This window comes from Dreissena polymorpha, chromosome 13, assembly GCF_020536995.1.
Source record: "Dreissena polymorpha isolate Duluth1 chromosome 13, UMN_Dpol_1.0, whole genome shotgun sequence".
In the NCBI taxonomy this organism is placed as follows: domain Eukaryota; kingdom Metazoa; phylum Mollusca; class Bivalvia; order Myida; family Dreissenidae; genus Dreissena; species Dreissena polymorpha.
Window position 1 is genome coordinate 33,277,021 of NC_068367.1, and position 16,669 is coordinate 33,293,689.

At 35.7% G+C, this 16,669-nt stretch overlaps 2 protein-coding genes across 4 annotated transcripts in view; both read right to left on the bottom strand.

Moving 5' to 3' along the window:
- Positions 1 to 273: 273 nt before the first annotated feature.
- The window catches only part of LOC127855460 (proton-coupled amino acid transporter 4-like), a 45,445-nt gene continuing 29,049 nt past the window's right edge, over positions 274 to 16,669 (bottom strand). For all 3 annotated transcript variants that reach the window (XM_052391041.1, XM_052391042.1, XM_052391043.1), the window contains 5 exons: positions 7,851 to 7,935; positions 6,773 to 7,048; positions 5,520 to 5,698; positions 4,556 to 4,722; positions 274 to 1,497 (listed from right to left, as the gene is read on the bottom strand). In XM_052391041.1, coding sequence (XP_052247001.1) covers positions 1,274 to 1,497; positions 4,556 to 4,722; positions 5,520 to 5,698; positions 6,773 to 7,048; positions 7,851 to 7,935 — 931 coding nt within the window. In that variant the 3' untranslated portion in view covers positions 274 to 1,273. The remainder of the gene's footprint in view (positions 1,498 to 4,555; positions 4,723 to 5,519; positions 5,699 to 6,772; positions 7,049 to 7,850; positions 7,936 to 16,669) is intronic.
- Positions 7,936 to 16,129, bottom strand: LOC127855462 (uncharacterized). The gene is made up of 3 exons (XM_052391044.1): positions 13,349 to 16,129; positions 12,857 to 13,018; positions 7,936 to 12,537 (listed from the first exon to the last, which is right to left on the bottom strand). Exons 2-3 carry the CDS (start codon positions 12,923 to 12,925, stop codon positions 11,515 to 11,517), a joined length of 1,092 nt encoding a protein of 363 aa, XP_052247004.1. The 5' UTR covers positions 12,926 to 13,018; positions 13,349 to 16,129; the 3' UTR covers positions 7,936 to 11,514.

A 16,669-nucleotide genomic window follows, 5' to 3' on the forward strand; every position in this document is an offset into this window, starting at 1 on the left:
AAAAGTACCCCAAATGCATATGTCTATAAATATCGCTACATTTTATACATGTCCCGGAAAATCGGCAAAAGTCCCGGACATTTTAACTCAATGTCCCGAAATTGGTCTGAAAAATTATGGCATGTATGAATTTTCAACATGAAAACATGCACCTTAGTATGAAAGTGAACCACACAAAACACACACAAAATATGTGCTAACAGACCCTGGCATACCAACCAACACAAAACTGTGTACTATATTAATGTCGTTGGCACACATTTTTTGGATTAATACCATTAGGCATCTTTATTTGATCTTAATTTGTAGATTTTTTCATAATTTATAATATAAAACTCTAGGCGTAAATATTTGTTTAACACATGATTTAGCAGGCCCACATAAATCCACAGAAGTGTCTAACAATTAATATTGGCTTTCATAGTAATAACCGTTGAGTGGTAATTATTCTACTTTTTTTCATTTCCCCAGAAACATGGATTTCATCAAATAATTAAAGCTTTTACTGGAAATGTGAGGTAGAGGGGCTAACATATTCTTTAACATAAAATAAAGACTGACATGTCAAACACAAATAAGCAGCAGTTCTTCACACAAATTAAGTTGGAAATACAAATAAATGCAAGGTCCTCTTCGTAACAAAACATATACATATTGAGAATTAAATGTGAACAGTCATTACATTATAAGATCACTTTATGATGATCTATCTGAATCTGTTTATATTTCTAGCAGTGTTAAAAGCATCAAGACTACAAGCCACACAAAATATACATCTCATAGAAACCATCCATGAAATGCTCTGTCAATTATCCTGTATCAAACCAAAGACAAATTAGCATTTTGTGTACAGGATACACTACAAATATTATCTTTTAAAGTGAGAGTAAGTGAAAATACTAAAGCTGAAATACCAAAGTCAATTATGGAGGCAATAAAATATTATATTACTTGCTTACTGTCAACATCCCCCACCCCACAATACAATAAGGCCACGACCTTCTGCTCAGATGAGCTAAAAATATGTCAGAAGGGAAATATATTAAATATATTTAAGACAACAATATATATTGCTCTTTTAGTAAAATAAAATAATTTATGCATCTTTAGGTATGGTAACTGAGTTTTGAGACACCTTTCATAAAAATCTGTATTAAACACTTTGATAAGCTAACAATATTAGACAAATAATTAATATTTAAACCCTAAGTAGTCATGTTACAAATAAATTGTCAAGGGTTATCACAATATCAGAACAAATATTTTCCACACATTAAAATTGCTTGATTATTTCATTAATTGATGAATATGTGCCAGTAGCAAAACCTATTACTCCAATTAGAACAATTGTTACATTCTTGATCCAGATCAAAGTTCCACGTTTGAAAGTAACAAGGTCTATGATTGGTGGAATTATGAGTGCAAGGGATGAGCAGGCAAAGGCTCCAACCAATGAAATCAGTAGATCCAGATGAGGCACTAGCACAGCCAGAGCAACTGAAATAAGAAATTAATATGTCTATTCAATTTAAGAGAGAACAAGTATAACAAGAGCTGTCAAAGGACAGCGCGCTCGGCTATTCTAGTGCTCGTCAGTATAACGTAAGCCATCATGAAGAGGGGGGGGGGGGGGGTATAATGTGGGTGTGTGATCATTTAATAGATCATCTTTCAAAAATATTTTTTTTTTGGGGGGGGGGGGGTTGGGGGGGGGGGGTGGGGGGAGAGGGGGGGGGTGTGTGTAATGTGGGTTTGTGCACATTTAATAGATGATCTTTCAAAAATAAGAAAAAAAAATATTGTTTTTTTGGGTGGGGATTGGGGGGGGGGGGGTTTCTGGGGGGGGGGGATGGGGATTTTGGTTTGGGTGGAGAGCATTGTGGTATGTCAGGTAAGTGTTGTTTTGTCAAACTTTAACATAGATGTATCAATAATATGCATATTCTAAGTATAAAAGGGGCCATAATTTTGTCAAAATGCTTGATACAGTTGTCTGCTCTTGTTTATAGGTTGGGGTCATGTTGGTAAACAAGTATGCAAAATATGAAAGCAATATGTCCAGGGACACAGGAAATATTTGGAGTAGTACGCAAACTTTAACATAGATTTATCAATAATATGCTTATTCTAAGTATAAAAGGGGCAATAATTCTGTTAAAATGCTTGATACAGTTGTCTGCTCTTGTTTATAGGTTGGGGTCATGATGGTAAACAAGTATGCAAAATATGAAAGCAATATGCTAAGGGACACAGGAAATATTTGGGGTAGTACGCAAACTTTAACATAGATTTATCAATAATATGCATATTCTAAGTATAAAAGGGGCCATAATTCTGTCAAAATGCTTGATACAGTTGTCTGCTCTTGTTTATAGGTTGGGGTCATGATGGTAAACAAGTATGCAAATATGAAAGCAAAATGTCAAGGGACAATGAAAATAATTGGGGTAGTACGCAAACTTTAACATTTCCATGCTCACGGAAACGCCAACGCCGGGGTGAGTAGGATAGCTCCACTATATATATTTCATATATAATAGTCGAGCTAAAATACAGTTTTTTGTTGTTTTTTCTTCTAGGAAATCATAAATAACTTGACTGTATTAATGTATTCTGAAAAATTGTAGGTGTATATTGAAAACTCAGCTTCCATAAGAATGTCAATACAATAAGCCCTGCTCTGCGAAATGTGGGCTTAATGAATATGCTTTAAGTATTAGCCCAGATTAGAATGTGCAGTCCTCAAAGCCTAATCAGGGACTACATTTGCCGCTTAATGAAATTCTTTCATTTAAAGGAAATCTCTTCTAAACAAAAATCCAGTTTGGCAGAAAGTGTTGTCCCTGTGAACTGCAAAGGCTAATCTGGGATGACACTTAACGCACATGCAATAAGCCTGATTGCTTCCAAAACAAGACTCAATTCATACAAGGTCATATAGCGTTTAAAAGCAACAACCTAAAAAATAATAATTGCAGAAATCATTTATAATCTGCATTTTATTATTAAAGATACCATGCAATTGGTCAAATAATAACAGTCTGGTAATTATGAATCATATACCATGGGTTTATGGTGTATGTACAAGCAACAACTGCTGCTTACTCTGGAGAAAATATTGAGGAGGTATAAAATGTATGAGCTGCTATTGCACTAGACCAGCCTGAGCATTTGTGCCCATTTTTGCAAGACACAGGTCATATACAAATTGTTTTTGTGTTTTTAAATTGTCATTTAGGAAATCTTTGATAAAGTGCCTTCAAAAAGTTTTTCATTATAAATAAAGTAGATACATGAACAGAGTTTTGTGACGAATAGCCTTCAGTAAGAATTAAATGCATATACGAGTATGTACTTACAAGGATACCATATATATTTTATAGACAAATCAAGCCATTTTATAATACTCCAAGATCAAGAGAAAATGACTCTGTGTAAAGAAACAAACACAGACTAATAAGGATCACACAGATCAAAAATATTCTTCGGGTCAGGTTGGCGGGTCAAAATTTAAATACCGGAAAAAAATTTGGTTCAGGTTGGGTCGGATGATACATAAGTTAATTAAAATAAAACTACATTAATTGTCATAGCATGTTTTAGCGTTCTTAAATATTCAACTGTTTGTCAAGTATATTGTTTAGAATATTATACTTTTTATTATTTTGATTTATTTAATTGTGAATGAAATACTGAACTGCATATAACTATTTATAAGGTTTACACAATGTTGTTGAACTTAATCAGCAAATGTTAGTATTACTTGGAATAGCAATCAAAAGTGCATGTATAGGAAAAACAACCTGTCAAGCAAAAATTAAGCTTGTCTCATTTTAAGGAGAGAAGCCAAAATAACTTAACCCTTTGCATGCTGGGAAATTTGTCGTCTGCTAAAATGTCGTCTGCTCAATTTCTAAAAATAGCATTTTCTTCATTTTTTTTCAAAGAATACTATCCGAAAAGCAAACAGTTTGGATTCAGATGAATCTGACGTTCTGTGGCGTCTCATCTGGATCCAAACTGTTTGCAAAGGCCTTCAAAATTCGGTTCCCGCACTGAAAGAGATAAACTGTAAGCTACCTTTTCTAATTTGAAGTCGATATATTTTATAATACAAGCTTTGTTTTTTTAACGTCGCCATATTGGGATCTGAATAACAAATTAAACGGTTCGTTAATGCTTGTGGTGCGTCACGTCTATTCATTTATGACTGTTTGTAATAACAACACTGCTTAAATGATAAAGGATGTGATTTTTTCTTCATTTGTTTAAAATAGATGATTTGACTACACGTTCAACATGTAATCTTGAACTTCGTAACTTGCGACTCGAACCGGTATCGTTTGCAGAAACTTTGACCCAGATCTGCAGGTATTTTTTTGACCCGCAGAATCGTTTTTTTTTGGGTACCTGTTTGAACACTACAGACTAACATTCCATTCAAGCATAAAATACAAAATTGAAAAATGTATATTTTATAGATTTTTTTTTTAAGCAGATCAACAGTTTGACACTCAATTCTTGATATTTTAACTCAAAATTCTTCAAATCTTACATGTAAATATAACAAGGCCAGCTCTGAATGCATATTCCATCTTCTTGTTGAGACGGGGATATTTCTCCTCTATGAAAGGCCATATGATGTATATGGGAACGTACAGCTGTAGAGCGTAGCTGATGAACAGCGACAAGGCAAACATCAGCTTCACCGACAGATAGAGCCTGAATTGGAAGGAAATTGAGTTAGAGCCTCGCTTTGGGAAAACAGTGTTTAACACTTGTGTTTAAAGTGCTGTCCTACATTAACCTGTGCCGTTTGTACAGGCTAATCAGAGACAACATTTCCCCTCAAAACTGGATTTTTGCTATAAAGAGACTTCCTTAACCCTGTGCATGCTGGGAAATTTGTCGTCTGCTAAAATGTCGTCTGCTGAATTTCTAAAATTAGCATTTTCTTTGATTTTTTTTCAAAGAATACTATCAGAATAGCAAACAGTTTGGATCCAGATGAGATGCCACGTTCTGTGGCATCTCATCTGGATCCAAACTGTTTGCAAAGGCCTTTAAAATTCGGTTCCCGCACTGAAAGGGTTAAAAAGAAAATACCATAAAAGCTGCAAGTGTCGTCCCTGATAAGCCTGCGTATACTGCACAGGCTCATCTTGGATCACACTTTATGCACATGCATTACGTACAGTTTGGGCGGAGAACAACTCTTATATAATTTTCTAAAATGGCAAGATCATCTCACAAGGAAATAATTAAACATGAGTATTTGATGCTAATTTTCATGTTAAAATAAAGTGCTGGGAAATCTGAACTGTCGTTGTTTACCATAAGTTGCATGAATTTATATATAGAAAGTTAGATGAATATCATATCATAATAATTTAATGTTTTTTTAAAAAATAAAATAACTTTGATAAGTCTAAATCAATAATTGCACTAAAACAAACATAAAGTACACCATGAAGCAAATTTCACGACAGCAAACTTAGTACTAGCACACGTATACTAACCACTCATCATTCGGCAAGTTCAAGGTCACGCTTCCCTTGGCATCGTCACCATACTTCAAGTAACCATAGAAACCCACCGCCGAGTACAGGCATATAACGATTGTTAGTCCCAGATTAAGGACACCAGCCTTCCCCAGAAATGCTTCCTTCTCCTTCATTTTGTTGTGAAGTGGTAGCACCTGAAAAATAAAAGTATAGAGTGAAAAAACAAACTGAACTGAGTGAAAACATTTCAAATGACTACCCATTAGCCCCATAAAAAGAAAATAGGATCTAAGAAATTTACATGGGCCTTTCTCTCGATAAATGAGGTTTAAAATTGTGAACGTCTTTTGAGGATTAACATCATTTCATTTACTGCTAATATTTATCTGCTTATAAACTGTATGTAAAACCCATGAATATTTTATGAACAATTTCTATTTAAGCAGACCATCTTGCTCGAAGGCCTGTTTCGCAGCTTGTTGAAACTGATCCTTACAATGAAAATATTCATTAAGAGTAGACATTTGATGTCTTGAAATATTAGATACTTGATGTATAAGCAGTGCTCCAGCTAGGATTTGAAAAGGGCAGGGGGGCTTTTTTGTCAAAAGGCCACTTTCAACGCGCAGTATTTTGTCAAAAGGGAACTTTCGAGCGCGCCGGCCTTTCAGGAATGCTTCCTGTTGCATGTTCATAAATATGTTATTAATAATTGTTATAATATATTATTCCCATTATTATTAAACCATTATTAAACCATTTAAGTATAATGGCATCAATGAGGAATAAATTAAATACAATGTAATAAGGGATTTATTAAAAATCATATGTAAACAAAAAAAATATTTGTGGGGGGGGGGGGGGGGGGGGCAGGGGGCGCCCTAGAAAGGACAGGGCGGAGGTTCAGAAAGGCAGGGCGGGGCGCCTTTCAAATAAGGCCTAGCTGGAGCACTGATACGACTTTGATACTTGATGTATAAGGCATTGATACTTGATGTATTTAATAAGAAGACCATTTATTATAAATTCAACCTAATTGGCTTAAAATATTTTGACATGTTTGTTTTACAGCCCTGACAACAAAGCTGGACTTCCTTTAAACAAAAAAGCCATAAAAGCGGAAAAAGTCATCCCTGAATAGCATGTGCAATTTGCACAAGCTAATCTGGGACGACAATTTAGGAACATGAATTAAGCACCATTTTCCCAGAGCAATACATATTTTAATTTTCTGTAAACAAAGATTGTCAGCTGTTCTATACACATACCAAACCAATCCCTTCGAAGGCGAACATAGCCTGACCAAAGAACACTGGCAGATTGGAGATATCCCCGGTGGCTGGTCTGGTAGGGAAGTCCGGAAACGTTTGGAACAAGTTCACCATGATGATCACCAGCCCCACAGAATTGAGCAGGTTGGCGAAGGTGGAGAAGGGAGCCAGCCGCTTCAAACTTCGCACCATCACATACGGAATCAAGAATGCGGTAACAAGGCTCATATAGATTTTCTTATCCAATGAAAAAGTGCCTTTATATTCAATTACCTGTAAAGAAAAAAAAATAATGATAATGAAATAGTTTCATCACATCTTAAACACTTTACCACTAATTTATGTATTTTAATGCATTTGTAGTCCCTTAGGAGTTTAATTTAATTAAAGACCTTTCTTACTAGATTTATTTTTTAAAGGCTTCATTTCCAACCCTTAGATATTGATGAGCAGCAAACAGCATAAAACCTGAACAGACTGCCAATTACTCGCAGGCTGTTCTGGTTTTATGCTGTTTGCACATAGCCATGTTCACTTTGTTTCTGAGTGGGAAAGCTTTAATACATGCTGTTCTCTAAAAGCAAATATGTTTAAGAAATGATTGCTGCCAGAATGCTCTTTCCAGAAAAATGGCTTTAATTTCTCAAACATTCTCACGCATGTATTAACAGTATTAATTGATCAAGTTGAACAGTTTCATCTTGCAACACAGTGTGCATTAATGTACATAGTATTCACCATATTCAATTTCAAATTAAAGAGGTGTTGCTGATATAGTGTCCTTCTAGGGACCGGGAGGTCATGGGGTTGATCCCACCTGTATGAGCGTTCTTTAAATTACTCAAAAAGACACCAAATACTAGTTCTACCGGAAAACAGACACAAGACGTTTAAATAAGCTTTAAATAATAAATATGTTTCAACTGAATAAGTCAGATGTTTTATACTTATAAATCATATTATCTGCTGTAACATGAACTGAAAATACACTTATCTGTAGAACTGCTATGCCCAATAAATTTTGGAAAAGATATCACCCATAGAACACCAAGTTTTGTGGAAGTATGAATGTTACCTGTTTCATATTCTCAGCAACAAACACAATGTACACACAGCAGAAGCCTAGCTGGGTGATGATCAGGAACACATTCACAAATTGCCTGAAATCAAGAACCGTATGAGATGTGCTATGGGAAAAGGGTGCTTAAGGCATATGTGCAAGCTGCGCAGGCTACTCTGGGTCAAATGTACATGCATGCGTTAAGCCCGCTTTTTCCACAGCGCAGCTCAAATACATGTCAGGGCCCTCAATCTATCAAATCTTCCGCTGAATTTCGGCCACAGTCCCCCACCTGAAAAGTTGTTTTTTTTTTCAAAAAAAAACCAACTGATTTTTTTCCCCTCAGAAAATAAAAATCAAAAGAAATCGCTGATTTATAGACCGTTTTCACGCTCAGCGAGCATGCGCGGCAGCCATCTTGGCGATAGAGCTTCCTGATCGAACAATAGCAGTAAAAATTGATTTCCGATTAATTCAACAAAATGGTAAATTATTGCCGTGTCATTGGCTGTCATAAAAGGTCGGACAGAGAAAAAGACAGGTCCTTCTACAGGATACCCGAAGTAATAACGAATCAATGTGAAAAGACCCATGAATTGTCCGAAGAAAGACGGCGAAAATGGCTTGCAAGTCTCAATCAGGATCTGACTGGCAAAACTGTGAAGAACATTCGAATATGCTCCGATCACTTTATTGGAAGTAAGTTGATTTTATAACTGATAAGAGCAGAACAGACAGTTTATTAAGACTTATACGAATGTGCATCGTCTAAATACACACAATATAATACAAAATAAGCACAAGTAGATTATATATATTATACATGCTTAAAAAAATGTTTTAAGAGGAATGTATTAAATACATTATTACTGATAAAATACTTTAAATACTTCCAAGTCTTATGAAGGAATGATTTCAAACCATTTATTTATTAATTCATTTAAAACCATATTAACCAATGTGTCATTTTGTTTTTCAGAGAAAAAGGCAGATCTGTTTGCCAGGGATAATCCAGACTGGACTCCTTCCTTAAACATGGGAACCAGTAGGCAGGTCAATACACCTGACAACATGTCCAGCCGGTACTTCCGTAAGAAGGGGCGTGCAGAGAAGTCTGACGCAGCCAAGACTTTATTAATGTTCGCTGAAAACATGTCGACAGATGAGCCGGTTGAAGATTTAACCCCACTACCTTCAGAAGAGCCATTGCCAGAAACTGAGGTAGAAATGCTACAAAAGCAGCTTGCTTTAGCCAAAGAGGAAAATGAAAAACTGAAGTGTAAAAATCATGAATTGAAGGAAAAATTGAAGAACACAAATCCTTATTCAGAAAGCGCCTTAGAAGGAAATGATGAAAAAGTAAGATCGCTAACAGGCTTACCATGCTTCGCATTGTTAATGGCACTGTTTCGACTTGTTGAAGAATGTTTACCACCGAAAATGACCTTGGGAAAATTTGAGTGCTTGGTTTTGACACTGGCTAGATTAAGGCTGAACTTGACTATTAGCTTCCTGGCCTTTCAGTTGGCGGTCTCAAAATCCACAATATCCAGAATTTTTGTAGATGTTATTGATGTGCTGTATGTACGGACACAAGGTATTGTCAGATGGCCAGAACGAGAAGAACTACAGAAGACAATGCCACTTCAATTTCAAAAGCATTTTGGGAAAAAGTGTTGTGTTATAATAGACTGTTTTGAAGTGTTTATTGAATGTCCCTCCAATTTAATGGCACGCAGTGAAACATGTTCCAATTATAAGCACCACAACACCGTGAAATTCCTTATAGGTATTGCGCCTCAAGGAGTTGTGTCGTTCATTTCTAAGTCATGGGGAGGACGGACCAGCGATAAATTCATTACCGAGCACTGTGGTTTTTTGAACAAGCTGTTACCGGGGGATTTGATTCTTGCTGACAGGGGTTTTGACATTGGCGACAGTGTTGGAACGCTTTGTGCATCAGTCAACATCCCAGCATTAACAAAAGGCAAGGGTCAAATCTCGCCACTTGATTTAGAAGAAACCAGGAAAATTGCTAATGTAAGAATTCGTGTGGAACGTGTCATAGGATTGGTTAGACAGAAGTTCACATTCCTTAATGGGACTCAACCAATTGATGTTGTAATGACCAAAGACGAACGCGGCCTAACAACTATTGACAAAGTGGCATATGTATGTTGTGCACTAGTGAACATGTGCGAGTCTGTTGTAGACTTCAACTAATCATGAACAGTATTATATGATTGGACAAATTTTATCCAACATAGTTGAAGTCACAATTAATTATGTCTTGACAAATAGTAGACATAGCTTTGAGACTTTTAGTGATGAATCAGTCTGCGTTTTGTCATTTTTATGCATTTTATTATATTTGGCATGCACATTTGTATTTATGATTAATAATGTTTTGTTTTTACTGTTACAAATAAATTAACCTTTTCCCACGTTGGTTAAAGTTTAAACAAGCTTTTTTAATTACTGACATTGTAGAAATTGAGTTATTAAGATGAAACCTTGGTTTTTATTCAGTTATCATTGCTTTCTTGATTTGAAATGACACATTTTAAAAGTACAATGGCATTTCAGAGTCTGACTCGCAGGAGTGACACCGGAGTGCAGGGTGTATTCCTGCTTATTTTTAATAGTATAGACAGTTATCACAACTGTATCTAAGCGAAAGATCTGAAGGAAATTAAATGCCATGTTACTATTAAAAATCGCAATCTATTAATGAGTATTATCAGCAACACATTCATAAAAGAAGAAGAGTCTTCATTAAACAACTATTTGTGTAGTGTTCTGAGAAAACTGGGCATAATGCATGTGCGTAAAGTGTCGTCCCAGATTAGCCTGTGCAGTCCACACAGGCTAATCGGGGACGACACTTCCGCCTTTATTGGATTTTTGCTAAGAAGAGACTTCATTTAAACAAAAAATGTCATAAAAGCGGAAAGTGTTGTCCCTGATTAGCCTGTGCGGACTGCACTGGTTAATCTGGGATGACAATTTACGCACAAGCATTATGCCCAGTTTTCTCAGAACACGACAAATTTTATTAGAAATAATGAATGCAGAAAACACAATCATGAAGAATGTGCAAAATACATTTAACAAATCAATCCACCTTTCTAAGCCCTGAAAACAATATTTCATAAAATCTGTTTTGATTTCAAACAACACATACAGATTTAATGTACACAACATTCATTGAATAACTGTTGTAGCATTTAAGATTTAGGTACTGAAACACATGTAAGGAGTTTTCATAATGAGTTTCAATACTAAACAATACTTATAAAAGCCACTAGAGTTAACATTTGTGTTCCCAAAGTTCAACTAATCCTGACATGAAGGGCAAAACCATAATTTGGTTTTTGGACGTTTGATCATCTTCAGACGTGAAGTGATACCACCCAATATCACAATTTTCATTGTCACAGCAGATCATTCTTCCCTTCTCTGGTCCATTGCACAAGCAGTAACACTCAGCAGGCGGGTCAACATTATCATCAGTTGCCACCATATTGTTGTTGGCACTACTGACACACAAAGCATTGGCTTTTGTAGTGAGGTTGTCATGAGGATCACTTGGCGTTGGAAGTCTCGTATATATTTTCCCTACCAACTCTGGCAATATCGCATACTTGAACAGTTTTTCTGCTTTAATTGTTGCCTCATTCTAGAATTTGACATCAAATGATATCAGTTCAATGAACATGTCTTTATCCGTCCACACAACAAAAAAACATGACTCAAGACCAGTTACTCCCATTTGTGTTTGAACCTGGTAATAATATTCATGGTCAATATCCAAACACAGTTCTCCATTCGAATTCTTCTGTAAGCATGACACAGAATCATCAATCATCATACCCTTTTTAGTGTAAGGACATTTCACTTCAAGACAGCTTACCCCGCAGCAGTCACAATGAACAAATCCATCTGGAGAAGCTGCAATGAATGACAGTGTTTCTGAAATATGAAGGCCGCTCATTTCCACGCGAAGATTAGAGTGTGATGTGCTCAATACTTCACAACACTGTCTGGTTGCTTTTTTCTCATTCTGGGTTCCCCATTTTGTGGCATTGTTGCTGAATTTGTCATGAGGGTAACAGATTTTCTTTATGAGACTTTTTGATGGATTTGACTCATCAGTTCTGCACACAGCTTTCATGTTAGATGCTGTTATGCGACCAGCTCTCAGATCAAACCAAATGTTAGAATATGATTGTTCTTTCGTTAGTTTTTCGCAGTTAATGACTTCTTCATCGGTTACACATATATTTGGGAAAATTGAGCAACATTTATCCCTAATTTCCTCATCGTATAAGTGATCCCAATCTTTGTTACGAAGTCCATTCAACAGTTTTGGGAGGTGAACTTTTTTTACAACAGGCACATAGTCATCTGAAAAGCCTGGCACAATTGACAACACAGCTGGTTTTTTTCCGGAGAGTTTTAACGCACTGAAAAAATCATTAAGTTCTTCAGTTGTTGGCGCTGGAATTTTTTTCTTTGGCTTCCTTGCACTTACTGGCTGGGTGACAGTCGGTGTGCCCGCCAATATGTCATTGAATTTCCTTTTCAAGTTTTTTTTACTGGTGAAGTCAATTCGACTGGTTTCTTTGTATTGGACGTTTTTAAGGTTAGGTGGGGGCTTCCAGTAGGCAGCTTTCTGTGTTACAGTACGCTCATCACGCATCTGAAAATAAAGAGGTTTATATTGTGCATTATTGTTTTACTTGTCCTGATTTTAATTATTATACTGTTTACATAAAGTTAAAACATTTTAGGTCCTTAATAATATGATTTCTTAAAAAAAAGGCAGATCTTATTCATAAATCGAAAAATTAAAGACTGTCCTTTGGACAACTGAAATACCGGTAACTAAAACTGGTTGTCCGATTTATATTTTGGTACTGGACAACCGTTTAATTTAGCTGACTGTTCAAAGCATGCGAATAAGATTTCTGGGCAAATACATCCTGACAGTTGTAAGTTAAATGACTCTTCGTTCTTACCTTGACGGTTGCGGATACCCAGAACATCAACGCTGCTACATGCGTACATGTTTCGCCACAGCCTGCCATGCAGTCGCAGTGGCTGGCCAAGACTGAACCATTCTTCTCCGCGATGAACCATGGGGTTAGGGCTTTGTCACGTAAACGTTGTGAGTGGAGCACCTGAAATAAATTTGATTTAATTGTTTTGATATCGTGTATCAAAGAAATAAAACATTAATTCTAAACTGGTACTTGTTTAATGTACCTAGTACATCAAATTATTGATGTAACTTATACATACATGTAATGATGTAAACATTGACTGCTGACTTAATTTACTGTGACTTTCTTATGAAATCGTTTAGCAATTAAATTAAATTTACATAATCAATACAATATCTTATATATAAATTTATTAAATATTATGAAATAAAACTTAAAAACAAAATTGAAAATATAAGATACCGGTACTAACACTTGAACAAATATGATAATGCAGTGCAAACTCACCCTTCCTCTAACCACATGTTTCTTGTCAATCACCACGGATTTTACGTCCGACACCCATCCACATTCAACCTGATTCACTGCATCTAAACTTTTATAATTCTTAAAATCATCATGCGTGTACACACTCGGAGTAAACAATAAATAAAACACAATATCTGGATACGACAACGCAGGCAGCAGTTCAACATCATTTGAGAGGATTTTCAGTTCAAATGGATCATTCTCTGATATTAACTTCAGCTTTTCGTCGTATCTTGCCTGAACAATGGGAATTAATTTATCTCTGTAGTGTTTACTTGCTATTTTTAGAGCTATTACGCTTCATAAATCATGCTGTTGAAATGAGTCATCCGCTATATTTAATTTAACTGAGAATACATGTACCCCCAAGATGGCCGCCAGCCGGTGTTACGGTAAAAAAATACCTCGTCGTGAAAAGGGTCTATTGTTGAAAATTTACTCCAATATATCAAACTAGTATTTTACCCTTTTTTCACCCACTTTAATTTTGAGTTTAATCCGACATTCATAATCCAGTTTTGACCAGATTGTATGCTTTCATTGTACATCAATAACACCATTTGCCAAACATCACAGGTCATTTTGGGTGTTACCATTCTCTCTTGAATTTGCTTTGAACTGCCGAAACACACCAGTGCACACATGAAGGTGTATAAAATAATAACTGTAAATGTCACAAGTCAATACTGACCTATCTCAACAATCTTTGCGTGTTAAATACAGTGTAAACTACTTGCTTTTAATTAAAAGGTACTATTAAAGCCCATGCTTTCCATGAGAATGAATGACGCCATTTTGTACATGGGTCTAATTTGTGCATGCTTTCTTGAACAATCAAACTTGACATTGTTTTCGGATCACAAATTTAATTATACGCATTTGAAAATACTTACATGGAATAATGTTTTGTTTTATACCAATGAATAACATATGGATATAACACATACTTCAATAAGGTAGGTAAATAGCGTGTTTTGAGATTGCCAAATTAAGCTAATACATACATAAACATGCATGAATAACCTGACAATTTATATTGCACGCTGGATATATCATGGTCGTGATCTTTGGTTTATGACAGACTTTGCATGCAAATGGACACAGCACTAGCTTGTTTTAGGAACAAAAAGGACATAATGGTGGACTTTTAAATAAGATTACTGTTATATAGATTGAGTAAAAGTCCACCTTTCTGTCCTATATAGACAGTCGCATATATAGAAATATATGTTTATAACAGTTAAACATAGTTGTTGTTTTCTTTCGTTATAAAAATTACCCCATTTACAAAAGATTCCCCCTCCTAAGGGCTGCAGACCCCTTTCCCCAAAGTTGTGTGAGGGTGCTGCATGTAAATGAGGTTACAGAACAAAATACTTGATGCACATGGTGCCCCCTTGGTGCTGGACAGCACTTTTGATAATAACAGGCTTATGGCATTTCTCCTTATATGTCCCTTGGCCCATAAAAACCACTGGTTTGGTACCTGTAAGTTGAATGTTGGTTCTGTTTTTTTCTCATTTTGATACTTCAGGATTTTGTTTTTTATTTTGTCATATTAATTTTAAACAAGCAAATTCATTGAATTGATATCCCCCGCCAATATACTTCTGTACATAAAAGTTTTCTGGACGGATGGACAACGCCAACGTGCATCATCCTCTTATCCATATATATACTCATACCAAGTTTGAATGAAATCCATCAAAGCACTTACAAGATATGGCTCCGGACACACAAAAAAAGCATTTTATCAAGATACAAAGGGCAATAACTCCTTTAATATCCAATGGTGTACAATGCCATCATTTGGCGTGCACCATCCTCTTATCCATATATATACTCAAACAAAGTTTCAATGAAATCTGCCAAAGCACTACCAAGACATAGCTCCGGACACAAAAAAGCATTTTTTTTCAAGATACGAAGGGCCATAACTCTGTTATTAATAGATGGAGTCCAATGCCATTTGGTGTGCATCATCCGTTTATCCATATATATTCTCATACCAAGTTTCAATGAAATCCGCCAAAGCACTTCCAAGATATGGCTCCGGACACAAAAGTGCCGGCCGGCCGGACAGAAAGATGGACGGACGGAAAGACGGACAAGGCCAAAACAATATCCCTCCGCCTATGGCGCAGAATATTTAAGCATCTAACAGTAGAAGGTTTATCAAAATACATATGTTTCAAAAGCATATATCCATACGCACAATCAAATAGCTTCACAAATTACAGCTATTATAGATACTGTATCGTGCAATACATAAGAAACAATGAGCCACACTTAACAAATATAAGGATTTATATGTTTCTAATGACTTGTCAGGGGAGGTAACTAACTATGGTAACTGACTATCGTCTTCTATTGAGATGAATTACAAGTATCCAATGGTCATGTATTCATAATATGGTGCAGGAGAAAATGGTTTAATCATGTTCAACATTACAGACGGACATATAGATTAATTGACATACAGGATAATCCCTATATGCCTTCTGCAGTCACAGAGACCAGGGGCTTTATCATATTTCTAAACAACATAATCTCACCACTTATGTTATAAAATGTGATAAACAATGAAGACATTGTCACATTGGATAGTCCTTCTGATATTTCTGGTGCACATGGCAACATATAACCTGTAGATTAGACATGTACCAGGTGCATGATAAGAATGTTTTTATTTCCTTCTGAAATAATTTTAAAAACATTTAATTACAAATTATCATGAGCATGAAAATAAAAAGTGCAGAAACTTTTTCATTATTTTTGCTGCACTTATTATTTTAATGAAAACAAAGTGATGCATATTTAAATCAAATTACTGTTGTAATTTGATTTATACCTAAAATAAACAAGGGCGGTTTGTAAAACACGCGTGCCCTCCAAATGGGCTGTCATTTGTAATGGCAGCCATTGTGTGAATACGTTAAGTTTTTTTCAGCATTTAGGGAAGATAGCCCATGGCTTTGACATTGGTAATTTTATATACATTTTCAAGAAATTGGGAAAATAAATTGGGATTTAAAACTACATGAAAGAGTTCAACATTTTGAATCACAAGCAGTAGCTTCTTTGGCAACACTACAGTACAACCATGTATACCTGGCCTCAAATTTTGTCAAATAAAACAATCCTGCATCAGGCACCATTTTATTAGGAGGCGCTTCTTCTTCTTCAGAAGAACTACTGCTTTCAACATGTTGAATGCCAGTCAGAACGTTGCTTTCAGAAATCAACGATGACGAGATTCAAGAGTCACTTGTTATTAAATTACTATCATTAACAATGGAA

Excerpts from the sequence above, each read along its gene's own strand:
- LOC127855462 (XM_052391044.1), bottom strand. The coding sequence starts at position 12,925 with ATGGCAGGCTGTGGCGAAACATGTACGCATGTAGCAGCGTTGATGTTC. Across the intron at positions 12,538-12,856 it reads GGGTATCCGCAACCGTCAAG|ATGCGTGATGAGCGTACTGT; the intron begins GTAAGAACGAAG and ends CTTTATTTTCAG.